General features: G+C 35.8%; 1 protein-coding gene and 1 long non-coding RNA gene across 2 annotated transcripts; one reads left to right on the forward strand and one right to left on the reverse strand.

Annotated features, from left to right (window-relative positions):
- Positions 1-283: 283 nt before the first annotated feature.
- LOC110805443 (uncharacterized) lies at positions 284-1,523 on the reverse strand. Its single transcript, XM_022011049.2, has 3 exons — positions 1,242-1,523; positions 1,060-1,135; positions 284-588 (listed from the first exon to the last, which is right to left on the reverse strand). Exons 1-3 carry the CDS (start codon positions 1,384-1,386, stop codon positions 447-449), a joined length of 363 nt encoding a protein of 120 aa, XP_021866741.1. The 5' UTR covers positions 1,387-1,523; the 3' UTR covers positions 284-446.
- An 11,519-nt stretch (positions 1,524-13,042) lies between these two features.
- On the forward strand, positions 13,043-14,961 carry LOC130467095 (uncharacterized). The gene is made up of 4 exons (XR_008927264.1): positions 13,043-13,172; positions 13,258-13,324; positions 13,422-13,529; positions 14,090-14,961. It is a non-coding gene; the product is annotated as an uncharacterized lncRNA (long non-coding RNA).

Here is a 14,961-nt window from a genome sequence, read left to right on the forward strand (position 1 = left end):
CCCAAAACAGATAACTCTAGTCCAGAATAACAGATACCGTAAAACGAGATCCCCGTGATGGGGCGTTGCAGTAAGGGGCTTGACCGATTCAAGACATTATTCTAACAGGATCGATTCATTAAAAGGACGAATCAAGTTCACAGTATAGCATACGATTTAGCTGCTAACACTCTAAGCTAGGAAATTTGAATCCAAAAATAGTGCGTTTGAAAAGGAAAGCTCAGATCACGCTTGGACATATTTACACAAGACAAACAAGAATGTAGTATAACAAAAGCCAAGATTTGAAAATGTCATCCAATTTATAACTATATGTAGAAGCTGGCAGTGGCAGTTACATAAAATCTGGTGATAGATAGCCTGCCTGAGGGCCTGGTATGGTATACTGATTACAGAATGAATTCAGAAGAATTTGATAAAGTATGCATTATAATTTATATATTCATCTAATTAGGAGTTTTTATCCAGCCATTGGCGAACGCAATGGCTAGAATGATAAATGGGGTGGACATGCCAAGTATGAAAAAATAAGGAAGTGGAGACGACATTGGATTTTCACCTTCTCTTTCTCCTGGTGTTTGCCAATACCTGCAATTTTATGTATTTTTTGTCAGTTTGATTTCAGACACACTCTTCCAAATGCATATATAGTTACGTTCTACTTCTGCTCATCATCTTTCAACCTGGCTCACACTTCTAACTATTCAATATATGAATTAAGATATGATATATCAACATTGTCGATCATATATCTTATCATCCAGTGTTGCAATCCTCGTAGTGGAATCGAACAATTGCACATCAAGAACCAAGTTATCGTTTGTAACGAACTCAAAACCGAGATTGGAAGTTTGTTAACAACTTAATACGGATTATACTCAATGTTCTTCTCATCACTCAACCTTCATAACAACCAAAGCTTAAACATTCGATCACAAACCGTTACCAGTACAATTTTAGCAATACGACAACTTTTCCGTATATTCAAACATAGAAAACTATTGATTCCGGACTGAATGAGTAAAAAGTATAGTTGGGTAAGACAGAGCTAGGACTCACTGTTCTGGTTCTTGCTCTTTGGTGATAAACTTCCTCTTCCCGTCTTTCTTTAATTCTGCTTCTGCATCTTCTCCGCCTATCAACACAAAATTCCCAGCTCTCAAATTACCCAACATAACACTGATTTCTACTTGAAAAAAAGGGAATAGAGAAAACATTTTAAGAAAAAAGAAATGGTGTACCTAATTTAGCAGAAATTCTGAAATGTGAATGGTTGCAAATCCTTGGAGAATAATGGAAGTGGGGCGATGAAGTTGAGGGTAGTTTCGGTAGACAATGAAGTTTCGTAGTAACATAGGAGGAAGACAAACCAATTTTCGCTGCCATTATTTTAATTTTGTAGAATCTAAAGAATGTGTTTAGGTTCTAATTCTTGATAAAATCGTTACCCAGGATATGGTGGAAATTGCTTGTGACATGGCTGCCTTTCGCCTGGCCAAGAATCTTATCTGCCTACAGGATTTCAAAATGACCTCCCTACCCTCCTTCCTACGGGTTTGGATTTTCTTAAACAAAATTTTAATTGCGTTCTCATCGCCTGATAATCTAAATTGAACTTTACTTATACTTTCTCCGTTCCACAATAGATGCATCATTTCTCATTTGCACATTATTCATCAATCAACTTTGACAACATTTTTTTCACTGTTGTGTAAAAAAAAACATAGTCAGGTGAGATCTTGTTAAATTCGTATAAATGTAAGGATTTCAAATATAAACTTTTTTTAATTTTTACTTATACGCATTTAGAGATATTAATGTTCAAATAAGCGCGTTGGCATATGTGCAATGAGAAATGATGCATCTATTGTGGAACGGATGAATTATTAATTTATTGGAAATTAATGGAACTTAAAGGAAGACAAAGAGAACGGTAGAGTAATGTAATTGTATAATTCTCGCTGATTTGGGATATTCTCATTTATCAATATACAAATAGGGTATAGATTCCTAATTGTTGAGAACACTACTTTACATAATTACACAAATACTCCGAGCGATATCCGTCTATAATGTCATAAGATGTCGAATTTCCGTAAATGTGTCCCTTTATCGAAATTCTCAATCTACCATCTACGTTTGCAATCCTATCAAAAAATAATATTATTTTCTTCCAGATCACCAATAAATCGTCGATTGAATTTCATTCATAACAAAACCTCCAATTCAATTGTCGATATTTCTTATAGTTTAAAAGAAAATCATAATAATCTGGTGCCCAACAATATCCAGTTAACTTAAACCGGAATCAATTTTGGTTCAATTATCAACTTCATTCAACAATTTTATATCAAGTTAAAAAACAAGAAATTAAGTAAGACCTAATTCTACCTAGTTGTTGTCCGCTCTTCATGCCAGTAAAGATGTCGGAGATGTGGAGGCGGCAACAAGACGTTGTGTTGGGCGCCGAGATATTCATGGTCTGGCATGGACGGTGGACGATCACAACCTACATGCACGGTAAGGCGATGCTCCAATATTTTGGTGTTTTTTTGTACTGTTTTCAGATTTTGGTAGAAAAGATGGTAAATTGCAATTCTTGGGTGAGTGAGGAAGGTGGTGGAGTGCCAACGCGAATCGTCGGCTTCTAGGCGGTAAAGAGTGGTATTGGTGCGGGTGGGTGTAGACACCTAAAAAGTGTAGTGTCCTATGCTTGGACTTCATCAAGGTTGTTTATTTTGTCCGACCTTAATCATGTGGGTCTGCACTCAAGAAAAGAGCAAAAAAGTCATTTTATATCTTCGTTAATCATCAAACGATTTTTATAAACATTTTCAACGCACTTTAGGCACGATCTATACCTAAAGCTCTAATGACCAAGGATAAATCCTAATTAAGTCATTATTATTAATATTCTGCAAATCTTCGAATTATCCTCAAAATAATTCCAGTGGTTCGTGTTGTGACTTGACGGCTAGCTCATTTTAACCCTAAAAAACAGTTTTCCTATAATACAATATAGAATAATCCTTCATTTTTACGCCTTTTCCCATTCAAACTTGATGGAGAACTTACATTTCTCTCTCATTTTCAATATTCTTATTGCGTGCTAAAAGTCGCATTAACCATTCCATTAATCGTTCGCCGAATTTAATCACAATTCGTCCCTTACGTAATTGCGCCCTATCGAAAGCTCGTAAATCCTTAAAACCCAAACACTGGTACAAATTCATTTATTTATCACATGATTTTTTGTAGGTTTTAATGCACGAATTTGTGTGTTAATCTATTTTATTTATTGAATTTTGTAGGTAGTAATTAGCACAGAAATTGTGCTTTTAATTGCGTATTTAATTGATATTAATTGAATAAATTAAATTTCTATCACGAAAAGGTCATTCTAAGGCAGTTCGTGCAAGAATCCAGCGCACCTCATGATCACCCGTTTATGGCAGGCCGCGCTGGATCCCATCGCACTGCGTCTGGTACAGGCGCAGCCTCCGCTTATAGGGAAATGCGTCGGAGGCTAGACGGTGGCCTTCACTTGTCCCGAGGCTGAATGTATCTGCTTTTATAAAATAAATGCAAATCCATTTCTTAAATATCTTGCAAGTACGATTAGATAAATTAACTGTGCGATTCACATGCCTAATCGAGTAGTTAATTATATATCTATACTATATATTAAAAGGCGTCTATAAGAATGTATACGTGACACATGATGTTCTACTTATGGGTCGTTCGCTCCATGTAATCTTCATGTATATATAAAAAATTTCAAGCATGGTTGCGCAAGATTTGAAATCCCGACCTTGTGTTTGAATGATCAAAGCTTTTACCCCTAAGCTATTACATGTTTCATGGTATCATTGCAAAAAAAAAAAAATATATAACTAATTAATGTGAATGTTATTAATGTAGTAACTCGGGGCATAGCTCAGGCCCAAAAATTAGTTTGTTTTTACTAACATGTGTTCGTAGGGAGAAATAATTAGGAGCGAGAGTTGCCTGTAGGATCTGGTTGTGGCACGTGAAACTAGCGTTGTGCGCTGGTTCTAGCGTACCACTCTAGACCTGACGCGAACTCTTCTCTTCGTGTTGCTCTTGTTTGTGGCTTAATTTGTGTGAATACTCGATTTTAATTTATTTATTTACGTACATATTTTGTATATACCGAATAAATTTTATTTTATTTTATAGTCGAAGATAATTAATTATGCACGACTTGTAGAACTAATATTAATTGTCTATTTTTAACTCGTTTTATTTTTTAGGGAATATATTATAAACTCTGCTTTTATTTATTAATATGTACTAACCATCGTTTTGTAGGTTGTATTTAATTTAATTATCATCTTGTTATATTATCTTGTTGCTTCATTCTTTATGTGCATAATCACCCTTATTATTCCTAATTAAAGACTTGTTAAATGCAATCACGATTAATACATAAGATAAGCGCGCTTTGAATTGGTTTATATGTTTTTTTTTAATTGAATTATAAATTAAAATGCTCACCATATATTAATTATATTTATATGTTACAACTTTGTTCTTTTAAATCACGACTTTAATTAATGTTTGTAGGCTATGTTGTTCTAATTTCCAATTATTATACGAATCGGATCATAATAGAGACCGAAAGTGGGTGGGTTGATACAATATCGACCCATAACCTTGTTTTTGTATCCATCGATCTTTGGTTAATGACCATTTGAAAGTCAAGTTCTCCTAGAATTTGATAGAAGCCCTTGTGTAGATATGTCCCTAAATATCCTTTTGAATTCCACATAAGGGTTTATAGATATCCCACAAAGATTCATTGGTGACTCTCTACTTTGGCCCATTCGTTGACTCATTCGTAGATAAGTCAAACCTGCATTCCCTTAGTCAAATCCGCCCTTCCAAAGGTGTCCAACGAAGATTAGGCTTCATGGGGTAAGGCCGTGAGAAAGTGAAGGAAATAATGCCCTTGGTCCAAGTATGCATTCTATGTTAAAGTCTAATAAATGCGGTTCAGTATTAATTAACAAGTTAATAATTCAGTGAGATCAAGTGAGCTGAATGCCTAGCTAGAGGCCGCTTCAGTTCAAGTGGAATTAATGATATTAATCCACAGCTTACTCTTGACTGAACCCGTAGGGTCACACAAATAGTACGTAAACGGATCAAGTATTTAATGGCATTAAATACTCCATCTATGAATATTCGGAACCGACGGATCTTGGTTTCAGTGGGAGCTAAGATCGTCACAGGCAAGAAATGAATACTCCGGAAACGATGATATTGCCGGAAACAGAAATATGGATCGTATCGGAAATATAAATATTATCCAAGTCGTAGATGTTGCCGGAAACGGAAACATGGTACGTATCGGAAAATATTATCGGAAATGGAAATATTGCCAGAATCGGAAATATTGCCGGAAACGGAAATATTGTCAGAATCGGAAATATTACCGGAATCGGAAAATAATTCCGGAAACGGAAATATTAAATATTTGTTCGAAACGGAAATTAATTCCGGAATCGGAAATATTAAATATTGTTCGTATCGGAAATGAATTCCAGAACCGGAAAATTTAATCGGAAGCGCATCGTACGAATAAGCATCGGACGAGGCCTGCCGGACGAGGCCCAGCACGAAGCCAGGCCATCGCCCAGCAAGCCAAGCGCGCCGCACAAACAGCCACGCCAGGCCCAGCGCAAGGCCAGGCCCAGCAGGCTGCGCAGCGCGCACAGCGCGCACAGCACGCGCAGCGCGCAGCGCGCGCGGGCGCTGCGTGGGCTGCTGCTCGCGCGCACGCATGGTGCCCATCGTGGAAGCCGTGCGTGTGTGTGCAAGTGTTTGTGTTCGTGCACGTTTCCTAAAACATGCAGAGTTCGGTTAATGATTAAATTCCTAATTCTATTTGATAAATTAATTAAATTAGAGTTCTTGTAGGATTCTAGGTTTAATTAATTTGTATCTGAATAGGATTTCGATTCCTTTTCCATACCCCTATAAATATGAGGCTAGGGCTCACAATTTATAAGAAGTTTAAAAAGTATTCAAAAGTGAGTTTTTTTTTGAGAGAAAATTAAAACACACATCTTGCTCATAAAAGTGCCGAAATTTTCTAGTACCTTAAGGGCGATTCTAGTTGGTCAATCTTAAGGCGGATCCGGACGTGCTGTGGACTATCTACGGAGGGACGACACTTGGAGTCCTAAAGACTTGTTCTTGTTCGGTTCGGGCGCAGCTAGGGAGGGCACGCAACAAAGAGTATGCATCTAAATTATGCTATATGATTATGTGTAAATAATATGTTGTCCTGGGTTAATGGTTGTTTCCGCATGATCTATGTAATGTCATATGTATCATAACCTAACAGTGGTATCACGAGCCCCTTATTATTTTCATAATCTAAATTGCATGAACATGGTTAAATATTACAAATTTGCAAGAATTAAAAGGGGTGATTAATTTTCGTAATTGTTAATTAATTGCAAATTGCGTTTATTTAATTATACGTACGCAGTTTTTCGGCAGTTTCTTCGTTACTCATCCGAATTGAGTGATTTTTGTGTCAATTCCGCATGTAAAAGTCATTCTAAAATTTTGATTAATTTGTCAATTCCGCCGAACCCAGAATTCTCAAATTCGAAGCCTAACTATGACTTTTCGAAGGTTTTAGTTTTTCGAATGCAAAATTTCGTAAATTTAAGATGTTAAATTAAATATTTGCGATTCTTGTTGATAAATCTTGAATTTTTGATTGACCTACTGCATATGTTTAACAAGTTTTAATGCCTAGTCTTGTTAATTATGCAATCTAATTTGTAATTATGATTAATTTGTTGAAAATTAGAATAATTTAGAATTAATTTGATTTTCATAATTAATTGTAATTTAATTAGAAACCTATGATTAAAAACCACCATAAAAATTGTAAATTTATGATAAATTTTAAATTTTTATGACCTAGACTTGAATCCATAACAATCGGAAATCAATTGGATAATAAATTTTCGATTTTTCGCCCTAAAATTATGAAATTAATATTATTTATTAATTTGTCATTAATTTTAAATATAAATTTTAAATTTTTATGCGATTCGTTCATAAAACTTGCACGCACGAAGCAATGGACGCTTCGTGTTACCCTTAAGGGGTGTTGTATAATGCGGGCATGCGACGACGAGCAAGGGAGCTCGTCGCCCGTGCGGCACGAATGCAATGAGCAAGGGCGTAGTGCACGAGCACAAGGCAGCAGCCCTGCCTTGTGTCGTATGCCACGAGCAATGGACGAATGGGCATGGGCGAAGGGCGAGCCAAGGCAGTCGCGTGTGGGCAGCAAGCAAGCTGCGCCACAAAGCGCGCTGCCTCGCACAAGAGCGCGCAGCTTCGCGCGCAGCGAGCGCAAGCTCGCGTGCCACGAGCGCTGCGCCCAGCATTGCTCGCGCGCACAGCCAGCATTGCTCGCGCGCACAGCGAGCGATGTCGCCCGCCCAGCGAGCGATGTCGCGCGCCCAGCGAGCGATGGCCCGCGCGCCCAGCGAGCGATGTCGCGCGCCCAGCGAGCGATGTCGCGCGCGCACTGCGAGTGATAGCTCGCGTGCGATGAGCGCTGGCGCGCGCAGCGAGCACCAATGCGTGCGGAGGCTTGCGATGGGGATGCAGCAGCTATGCGACGAGCGCATGGGCTGCGCGCACATGGCCAGCAATGGCTGTGTGCGTGCGGCCCATGGGCGTGCAACGCGTAGGGTGTTTGCGTTACGATTAAAGATCGTTTTGAATGTTTAACTTGAAAATTTCAGTTCACGTAATTTTAATTAATTTTAAAATTAATAATTTAAATTATTTTCTTGGATTTTAATTTTGAATATTGTAATTATAATAAATTTTATTTATTCTAATTATTTTACTAAAATTAAAATCATGAATTAATTTAAATACGACTGAAATTAAATTAAACTTTTGGATTCAACTATAAATTGATATGAGCTTTAAATTTTAATTAAATTTGTATGTTTCCGGTTGGACTAGAAATACATTTTTATGTTTAAAATTAGTAAAGCATATAAATTTATTGGTTTAAGTGGGAGCGCTTTTTAGTCATAAACTCTTGATTAGGTCTACAAATCCTTAAGGTTAAAACAACTTGATTAGAATTAATAAGGACTGAATAATTGGTAGATTATTGGTGCCCTTGATTAATTACTGCAAATATTTACGTGATGCATAATGTGTTTTACTAACCAGCTAAGTGGGCCATTCATGATAATGAATGGGTGAATGGTATATATTGTATATGTACTGTTTTGCAGGTTATGAAGTGACTAGTATGGCCCAAATAGGATAGAAAATATGGTCTGCGTACCATTAATTTGAATGTAATTGGTCTAAAGTACCAAAGTTATTTTTCAATTCAAATATGGTCTGCGTACCATCAAATAGTTGTAATTAGTTATAGCTTATCCTATTTGAAGAAAATGGTGCCTCCCACGGAGATTTTCAAGACGGACTTTGAAGTTAAAGCTTCAAGATGAAGTCGGGCCATACTAGATCACAAATATCTTATGCATGTTTTAAGTTATTTATTGCTTTTAAATATGTCTTAAAATGCATGAGATCAAAAGCTTGATTATGTTGCATGATTAAGGATTTTAGTTCACTTAAAATCTAACCAACATAGTAAGAGCCTTAAGTTCCAAACTTAAAAATTGAGTTAAAAGGTGCCATGCCAAAATATACACTTGCTTGGATATCCTTTACATCAATCTAGTAATAGTTTTCGCTCAGCGAGGTGTTACTTATTGGTCCTAAAGGGGCAAGGTACACAAATAATTGTGAGTACATGTTAGTTTTGGTGAAACTCAACGATATAAGTAAGGAGTCCTTTTATGTCGTGGCAAAATCGATAGGTTTACCTAATAAGTTCTTAGACGTACCTATCAACCAAGAATAGTTTCTAGACTATTAGCAAAAGGCTTTTGCTTACCTAAGATGTTTTAGGATTAAGTCGACAAACTGTGCTTAGTTCTTCAATGATTTTAGGATCTTGGAATCATTTTATTCACACCTGCCGGAACAATAAATTCGAATAAAATGCTAATAACTTGTTTGAATTGCATGGTTGCTTTAATTTCAAGTTATTATTCATGATAAATGTTTAGACTTTGCATGCTTCAATGTATGTTTTAATTATTGTTTATAATTAAATATCTTGCACTGCAATAAATCCTTTTAGAAAGGTAACAGTAAATTTCCTCGATTGGTAGTGAATCCAAGAACGATTCACGGAAATGAGAGAAAGTGAGCAATTTAAAATGTACGTTTCTTATAGCGACTTTTATGGTTGTTTTCGAACGTCAAAATCGAATGGCAAACCAATTGGTGCTTGTGAATTCAAAATACACTGTAGTTTTGAGATCATAAAGCATTGAGTTTAATACGCTCAGCTTTACCAATGGTTAACAACCTAATATCTTTGTCCATTTAATTCTCGAATGAGTCTAGTCCCTAGACATTCGAATAGATCGATGCTTAGAGAACTTTAGAAGCTTCTGGTAAGATCATCTAGTTGAAACAAAATATTCAACATAAATTAAAATGGTAAAGAACCTTGTTGGTGACATTGGACATGTCTAACAAAGTATAAAAGTCAACACTAAAGAATTCAATTCTTAAGACTATAAGAAAAGGTACAAGAAATAGGAAAACGAGGAACAAATGAAAGGAATTTACGATTTCGTTTCTACCTATAAGTTTATGTTTAAAGAGAAGTGACCTAGCAATCAAACTTCCTTGGTATCATATACCGCTTGAGGTTCTTACTTCGATAATAACTCAAACAATGGAAGCTAGGATACACTAATGACCTACAAGTGGGAAATGAAGCATGGCAATGCTACATTAGTTGTAGGGTCATCTAGTTTGTTTTAAGTCCTTTCAAAGGCTGGAACTAAATGGCTATTTTGTTCCATAATCAGCATACCTAAATTTCTGCTTCAAAGACAGAAAGACTCACATTCAGAAGAACAAAAACAATGCTTGTTTGTTTGTTTATTTGAATGAAATGGTCAATTACAGGTTGAGTCAATATGCTTGATTAAAACAAACAACTCTTTAAAGAACTTTACTAGGTTCAAATCAAACCCTTGATTTGAGTTCCATTAATCTTTGGCATTGTTGCTTAGACCATATCAACAAGTTAACATTCATAAGCTCTATTTTGATGGACCTTTTGAAAGTTGGTTGATTTCTATATCAACTTAAGACAAGCTAGTCTTACTTGTTGAAAGTAACAAAGAATATGAACTATTGTTAGAACGCCTAGATGATAGAGTTCAAAGCTAAAGAAAGGTTTTATGACTTTATTATTTCACACAGATTTGAGTGAATATAGGTTTATTTACTCAAATGTGATATAAGTTGAATCTGTTTGGCTAGTTCAAAGATTCAGAAGTATAAAAAGCAAGAAATCATAAAGATCTAGGTTAGATCATGTTGATGATTACTTAAGACCAAATATGATCATCAATGATTGTGTGTTGTAATTTCACAATCTAGCTCCATAAGATATGGCATATCTACGTTGGAATGATCGAAGTCAATTAATACTTGATTCGATCAATGATGAATCATAAAGACTTTTCCTATAATTTCTAAAACAAAATGCTCAACTACCACCAAACTAAACCAAATTCGTCAATGCTATTGAAAAGTAATTTCAGAATATCTTTTCAAAATATATCTAGAGAGTTGCAAAACTCAGTGGGAGCTTAGTGTTTGTCATTCGACAAACTAAGGCTCAAGTATAGATATATGTTTCATTATGATGAAACACAAGGGTATTGTTTCTACCACAAATTTTTGAGAACATAATGTTTGTTTGCTCGAAATAATGTCCTTTTTGGAAATTCGTTTCCAAAATGACAAGTGGGAGAAAATAGACCTCGAAAGTTTTCGAGGCGAACAACAAACATAAACGGACATTCCGGAGGCTTTTCGAAGTGCTTCAGAAAATCCGAACTTATTCTTTAAGGACTTTAGAAGTGGCTTTAAAGAATAGACATCTCTTAGAAGACTTTACAAGTGCTTCAAGGAGAACAGAATATTCAAAGGACTTTCAAGTGGCTATTGATATTCTATTGTTTGATGTTCTATACCCTAGTAGGCATAGAGTTCAAGTCACTGGAACTATGAGATTCTTCTATTAGATAGTGAAGAAACATGGAGTTCAGGTCATTGAAGATATGCGATTCTTCCATTAGATAGTGAAGAAACCTACAACTTGCAGTCAAACTATTATCATGTAGATTAATGAGTTTGTGACTTGTAAGAAAGCTATGACGAAACCTAGATTCCCTAAAATGGTTAGAGGCCATATATAGACTCAAATGTTTTAAATGGTTAGAGGCCATAAAACATACTCAATGTTTTGATGACAAAATTGAAATTTTGTTGATTTGCAAGAATAGTTTCACACCTATTGATTGCAAAGTTTGAAAACCATCAAACATGAAATTGTGTTCACACACAAAGCTAGATTAGTTGCTAAAGGTTACAAGCAAATTCACGATGTGGATTGTGTTGAAACCTCATGCATAATCGTAATGCTCAAGTCTATAATTCAAGCAATGATTGCATATTGGTACATATAGCAATTGGATGACAAAACGTATTCCTCAATCAAATGTTGGAATAAACTATGTACATGGTATGTCATAGGAATTGTGGATCCAAATAAATGCTTGAAAGAAAAGCTAGTTTATAAAATCTAAGTACAGATTTAAGCAAGCAATTGGGAATTAGAAATGTATTTTAGTGAAGCTAATAAGTATTTTAGTTTCATAAAATGTACATGATTTTTATAGATATATAAGAAGTTTAGTGGGAGTACGTAAAACTTAATTGGTCCTGTGTGTATCACACACATATCTCTCTATTGTGAAATAACATTCAAATGGTAATGACTTAGATTTGAAATTATTCATCAATGATGGACCATGGCGAAACTTAGTACATACTGGGTATTAAGATCTATTTACAAAGATCTTATGATATTGTTTTGGATTAAGTAATGGCATTTACTAAATCAAACACGAAAGTCTCCATTGGAGATATTCGACCCATGTGAATAAATCTAAGTAAAGGATGTTTGAACTATGTATAAGCATTTACTAAGTTAAACATCAAAGAATCTAAGTAAGATTCTTAAACCTATATTATATGTCAAAGAATTTAGCTGGATTTAGTATCTACTGAAACTAGATGAGCTAAAGTTACAAGAATAGAATTCAATTGGGAATTATTCTGCAAAAGAATTTATCATGTATGATATAATATGAGGATCGCCAAAAACGTATCGTATGACTTTAGCCATGACGAACATATACCAATCTCTATTGATCTAAGTAAAGATCAACTAGATTGAGATCAAGAATACTTATGGTACTTGAAAAGGTACATAGGAATAGTTCTTGATTCAAGGAAATAAAGATATGCTAAATATTGATGCTACACGCATAAACACTGGCAAAGGATCAAGCAAGACCCTTTGGAGTTAACCATTGATAAGGACGAGCTATAGAGCATCGTGTTTTGAAATGGCAACATGGATTGGAGACCATGAGTTGTTGCGTGGGAAATTAAAATAATAATTTCTATGTTCTAAGATATAGTTGGAGAGTCTTCCACATATCTATGAACTGCTTTGTAATCCCCCGTAATTTTATATATTTTGTTTATATATTTTAACGTATATTAATACATTTAAATATAATTTACGGATTTCGGAAATGAATGTGTAATTAAAATATAATTATTTTATTTCATTTTGAATAATTTTAATGATTTATGAAATCAAAATGTATTTTTGAATTTTACGTTAAAACGAATTCGAATTTCGAAATCACGTTCGATTGAAATTAGCAAGCAACCCTAACCATTTCGGATTCAATAACCTAAACCCTACTCCTAGCCCAATTGGGTAAAAGCCCAAACCAATAAAAATACTCCCTCCCCTTTTCTAATGCACGTGAACCCAAAGAAACACAAAAAAAAACCCTCCTCTTGCTCCTTCACTGTTCACGTAACAAGCACCAAACCCTCAACACCCTCCTCCTTGCTGCCGCTGCTCACGCCGCCGGACCCACCAGCACGTCACCGGCATCCCGTCGCCACTGGTAACGCTCACCTTCTCTCTTGTCGTTCTCTTTCTCTTGTTCGTTTTCTTGATCTCCTCCTCAACCGGTTCTTGTTCTCGCACAGCACCACCACCACGCTGAGCGCTCGTGGTTCGGCAATAACCGCCGTCCTCGTCGTCCACCCTTGCACGGTAGATTCCTCCTCCTTATTTCCGTTCTCCCGTCGTGTTTTCCTTTCTTTCGTTTCCTTTTCATGGCTCTCAAACCATGCCTTGATTGTTTTGCCAGCAACACCACCTCGCCGCACCGCCGCGTGCCGCCCAGCCTTCCTCGCCGCACCGCCGCGTGCCGCCCAGCCTTCCTCGTCGCCGGCAGTTCTCCCCCTTCCCTTATTCGGTTAAACCCTTAAACCCTAGACTAATTGAATGTCTTAATTGTATATATTTTTAGCTTAAATTATGATTCTTGAATTTAGATTATAAGTCTCATGGTTTAATTTGCAAATTTCAGATTTTTACACGTGCGTAATTGAATTATTAATTTTCAGATTCGTATATTATAATTTAAACAATATTATTTTATTTTCAGATTATATAAATGCATTGAAATATTAGTTTTTTGATTGATTAAAGTATGAAATTCAAGGTTTTTATGATTGTAAATCATGGTAGGTCGAGTATGGATTATTAAATTTGTTGTTTCAATGTACTAGGGACGTAGATTAACCATGGTGAAGCTTTTAAATGAATCTATAGTGCGGAAAATTTAAAGTACGATGTTTGCAAAAGTTTTCAACGAATTTCAATAACTAATTCAACAATTATGATTCTAGGAAATCAAATGTTTAAGTTTTGATATTGGGGAAAGTTCTAAATATGCTTAGGATGCAATTAGAATGCTTTATTATGGTTGTCAATGATCAGAAATTGATTGAGATTATTTATTGGTTGTTTTAGGCGGAGAATTCTCTTTAGGCGACTTTTGAAAGTGTTAAAGTGGCCTATCAGTTTGTTTACACAAGGTACGTACATACCTGTGTGCTTGGAATGTGTGCTAATTGTTGAAACCATGTGTATTATTGATGAACCTGGTTATGTTAATGTTGTTGATGAACTTAGTCGGGTTGAAACTGCATGTTTGATACTGTTGGATGAACATATTAAACCTTTATTGCATTTTGAGGATTATAACATGTTAGTATGGAAGATTGATGCAAACATGTTTGATTGGGAACACTAGATTGTTTAGTATATAATTCAGATCAGTTAATTGTTGTTCCCTTTTTAGCTTTTCACTACTTTATGAGGGCGGAGGACCTCATTTAGTAAGTTGAAACCTTATACCCATATTCAGGGGTTAATTAGTATTAAAGAAAAGATTGGAGTTAATTGGAATGAGTCTTGTTAGATGCCTTTGTGATCACTTACTCAATTCCAAGATAAAAACAGTTATAAATAAATGTGAGTTGCATGCCTTATGTGATTGTTGAGTCATAACAGGGTGTCAATTTGTAAATCATGTAAAGTGAAACTGAGTAGCAATAGCTTTAGACTGTGCACGTCTAAAGTGACGGACAAACAGGAGTTGGGGTTCATGGTGGTAGCCCATGGCCTTTCATTCGGACCGGATTGATCACCGCGTCCTATTTTCAGTCAAACGTTCCTCGATATCGCAGGTCACTGAGGTTACGGAGTCGCGCCCGTACCTCGCCTAGCTAGAAAACTCGGTCCATTGCCTATTTAAATTAAAATAATGTTATTGTTATAAAAAGTCTAGTCCAGTCTAGCTTAGTCTAGTTAGGTATGGTCGTTAGATTATCATGCTTTGT

The sequence above is a fragment of the Spinacia oleracea genome, chromosome 2, assembly GCF_020520425.1.
Source record: "Spinacia oleracea cultivar Varoflay chromosome 2, BTI_SOV_V1, whole genome shotgun sequence".
Taxonomy (NCBI): domain Eukaryota; kingdom Viridiplantae; phylum Streptophyta; class Magnoliopsida; order Caryophyllales; family Amaranthaceae; genus Spinacia; species Spinacia oleracea.